General features: G+C 35.2%; 1 protein-coding gene across 2 annotated transcripts in view; it reads left to right on the top strand.

The window, feature by feature from the left end:
- Positions 1-1743, top strand: part of cnk (connector enhancer of ksr) — a 40173-nt gene that overhangs the window by 22000 nt on the left and 16430 nt on the right. For both annotated transcript variants that reach the window (XR_001343449.2, XM_014423525.2), the window contains exons 12-13: positions 842-1102; positions 1191-1280. Coding sequence is in view for 1 of the 2 variants with exons in the window: in XM_014423525.2 (XP_014279011.1) it covers positions 842-1102; positions 1191-1280 (351 nt within the window). In the remaining variant the exon portion in view is untranslated. The remainder of the gene's footprint in view (positions 1-841; positions 1103-1190; positions 1281-1743) is intronic.

Genomic DNA, 1743 nt, shown 5'->3' with positions numbered 1-1743 from the left:
AACAGAAGAGAAGAAGTGGTTGTTGCAAGAGTAAGAATAGGACATTCCAAATTAACTCACCTTCACTTAATCACAAAAGAGGACCAGCCTATATGCCAACACCATTATTCCCCATTATCAATAAAGCATATAATTGAAAAATGCCCATCATTTCGTCAAACCTTCGAAAATAATAAAATTCCACGTACAAGAAAATTGGCCCTTAAAGACTCAGCAGAATCCATAGACAAAATAATAAAATTTCTGAAAGAAGCTCAACTTTATACTAAAATATAATCCACCAATACTGACCAGTGTAAAAAAGGAAATAGTCTACATTCAACCATCAAATGTTAAAGACAAGAAGATAAATGAAGTAAAAAGGGTGTAATAACCTAGATGTTGATCGCCCTGAATAAAAATCTAAATCCACATTCTCCTGGAAAATTTACAGAAATTCCTATTCATATCTTATGTCTTGATATCCCATAACATACTTTCCTACCCTTTTTCCTTTTTAAAGGATCCTTTTTTTTCTTAAACACTGTTCCTTTGTAGTTTACTAGATTTTTTGTTGTGTTTCTAATTTCAATTGTACTGAAACTCGTATTTATCCGCACAAATACCCCATCTGCCTCCTAACATTCTGAACACATCTTGACCCTCAACCATTCCTTTAACTTTGTAAAATATCATGTCCAACCTACAATTCCACAACTATCAAAAACGGATTATTTCAGAATCTATCCTTAAATATCTTGATCCGAAACCTGTTTACCATGAAGTTGATATAATTTGGTACATAAGTTGAATATAAAATTAATAAGCTAAGAAATTAATATATAAATTTTTAATATTGCAGTAGTGATTCCACCGGGAGCCGGATGTTTGGTTCATTGAAGAAGCTCGGTTCAGGCGGGAACTCTAACAGTAGCAGCACTAGCCCGTCAGGAGCAGGTGCAGGAGGGGGCAGTAGCCTGGATCGTAAGTGCCTGCGACTCCTAGGTCCTGGTCCGCTCCCAGTTCCGACGGCCCAATACCGCAGCTATCGCAGGGTCCATAATACAGCTCCTATACCCCCTTCTGTCGGCCATCAACAGCATCAACCTACTCTTCCGACTAGGTAATTTCTCTTTTTGCATTTTAGTTTTAGTTTAATGATAAATTAAATTTATTATAAAGAAATACTGATTAGTTTTATACAAAAACAGCAGTAGCTGTCATGACATGAGTGAGTCGGAGACCCCTGGTGACATGGCTGACTACAGGCTCACTGCAAGGTCGACTCCTCCCGTCCCAAGGTTAGTTACAAGCTTCATATATATTGTAATAATTTTAAAAATATTTAAAAAAATGAAATAAAAAAAATCTTTGCTCGTTTTATAACTTTTTTCAAATATAAAAAAAACTTGGGTTCAAATTAAGAACTTTACTACTTAAATGAATAATATAATTTTATTATATAAAAAGAAAGACTCTTAATCTCAGGGCGGGTTACTAGCAATCAGAAACAGGCATTTACAATAATTACAATTACAAATACTTAATAACTCTTTATACATGAATCTATTTTTATGTATAGCAAAAACTAAATAAGCTCACGATCTTCCTTTGATGATTCCTTGGTGTATTCTTTTTTCTTATTGTTCTTGTCTTAGCGTCCAATATGGCTTCCTACTCTTGCTGGACAGAAATTCATGAAGCTTCATCCTCTCTCTCTGGAGCCCCAGACACTGCCTGTTCCCTCCAAAAACAAAACCTGCC

The sequence above is a fragment of the Halyomorpha halys genome, unplaced genomic scaffold, assembly GCF_000696795.3.
Source record: "Halyomorpha halys isolate HHAL.00 unplaced genomic scaffold, Hhal_1.1 Scaffold426.1, whole genome shotgun sequence".
Classification (NCBI taxonomy): Eukaryota; Metazoa; Arthropoda; class Insecta; order Hemiptera; family Pentatomidae; genus Halyomorpha; species Halyomorpha halys.
This window is presented reverse-complemented; position numbering and strand designations above follow the sequence as displayed.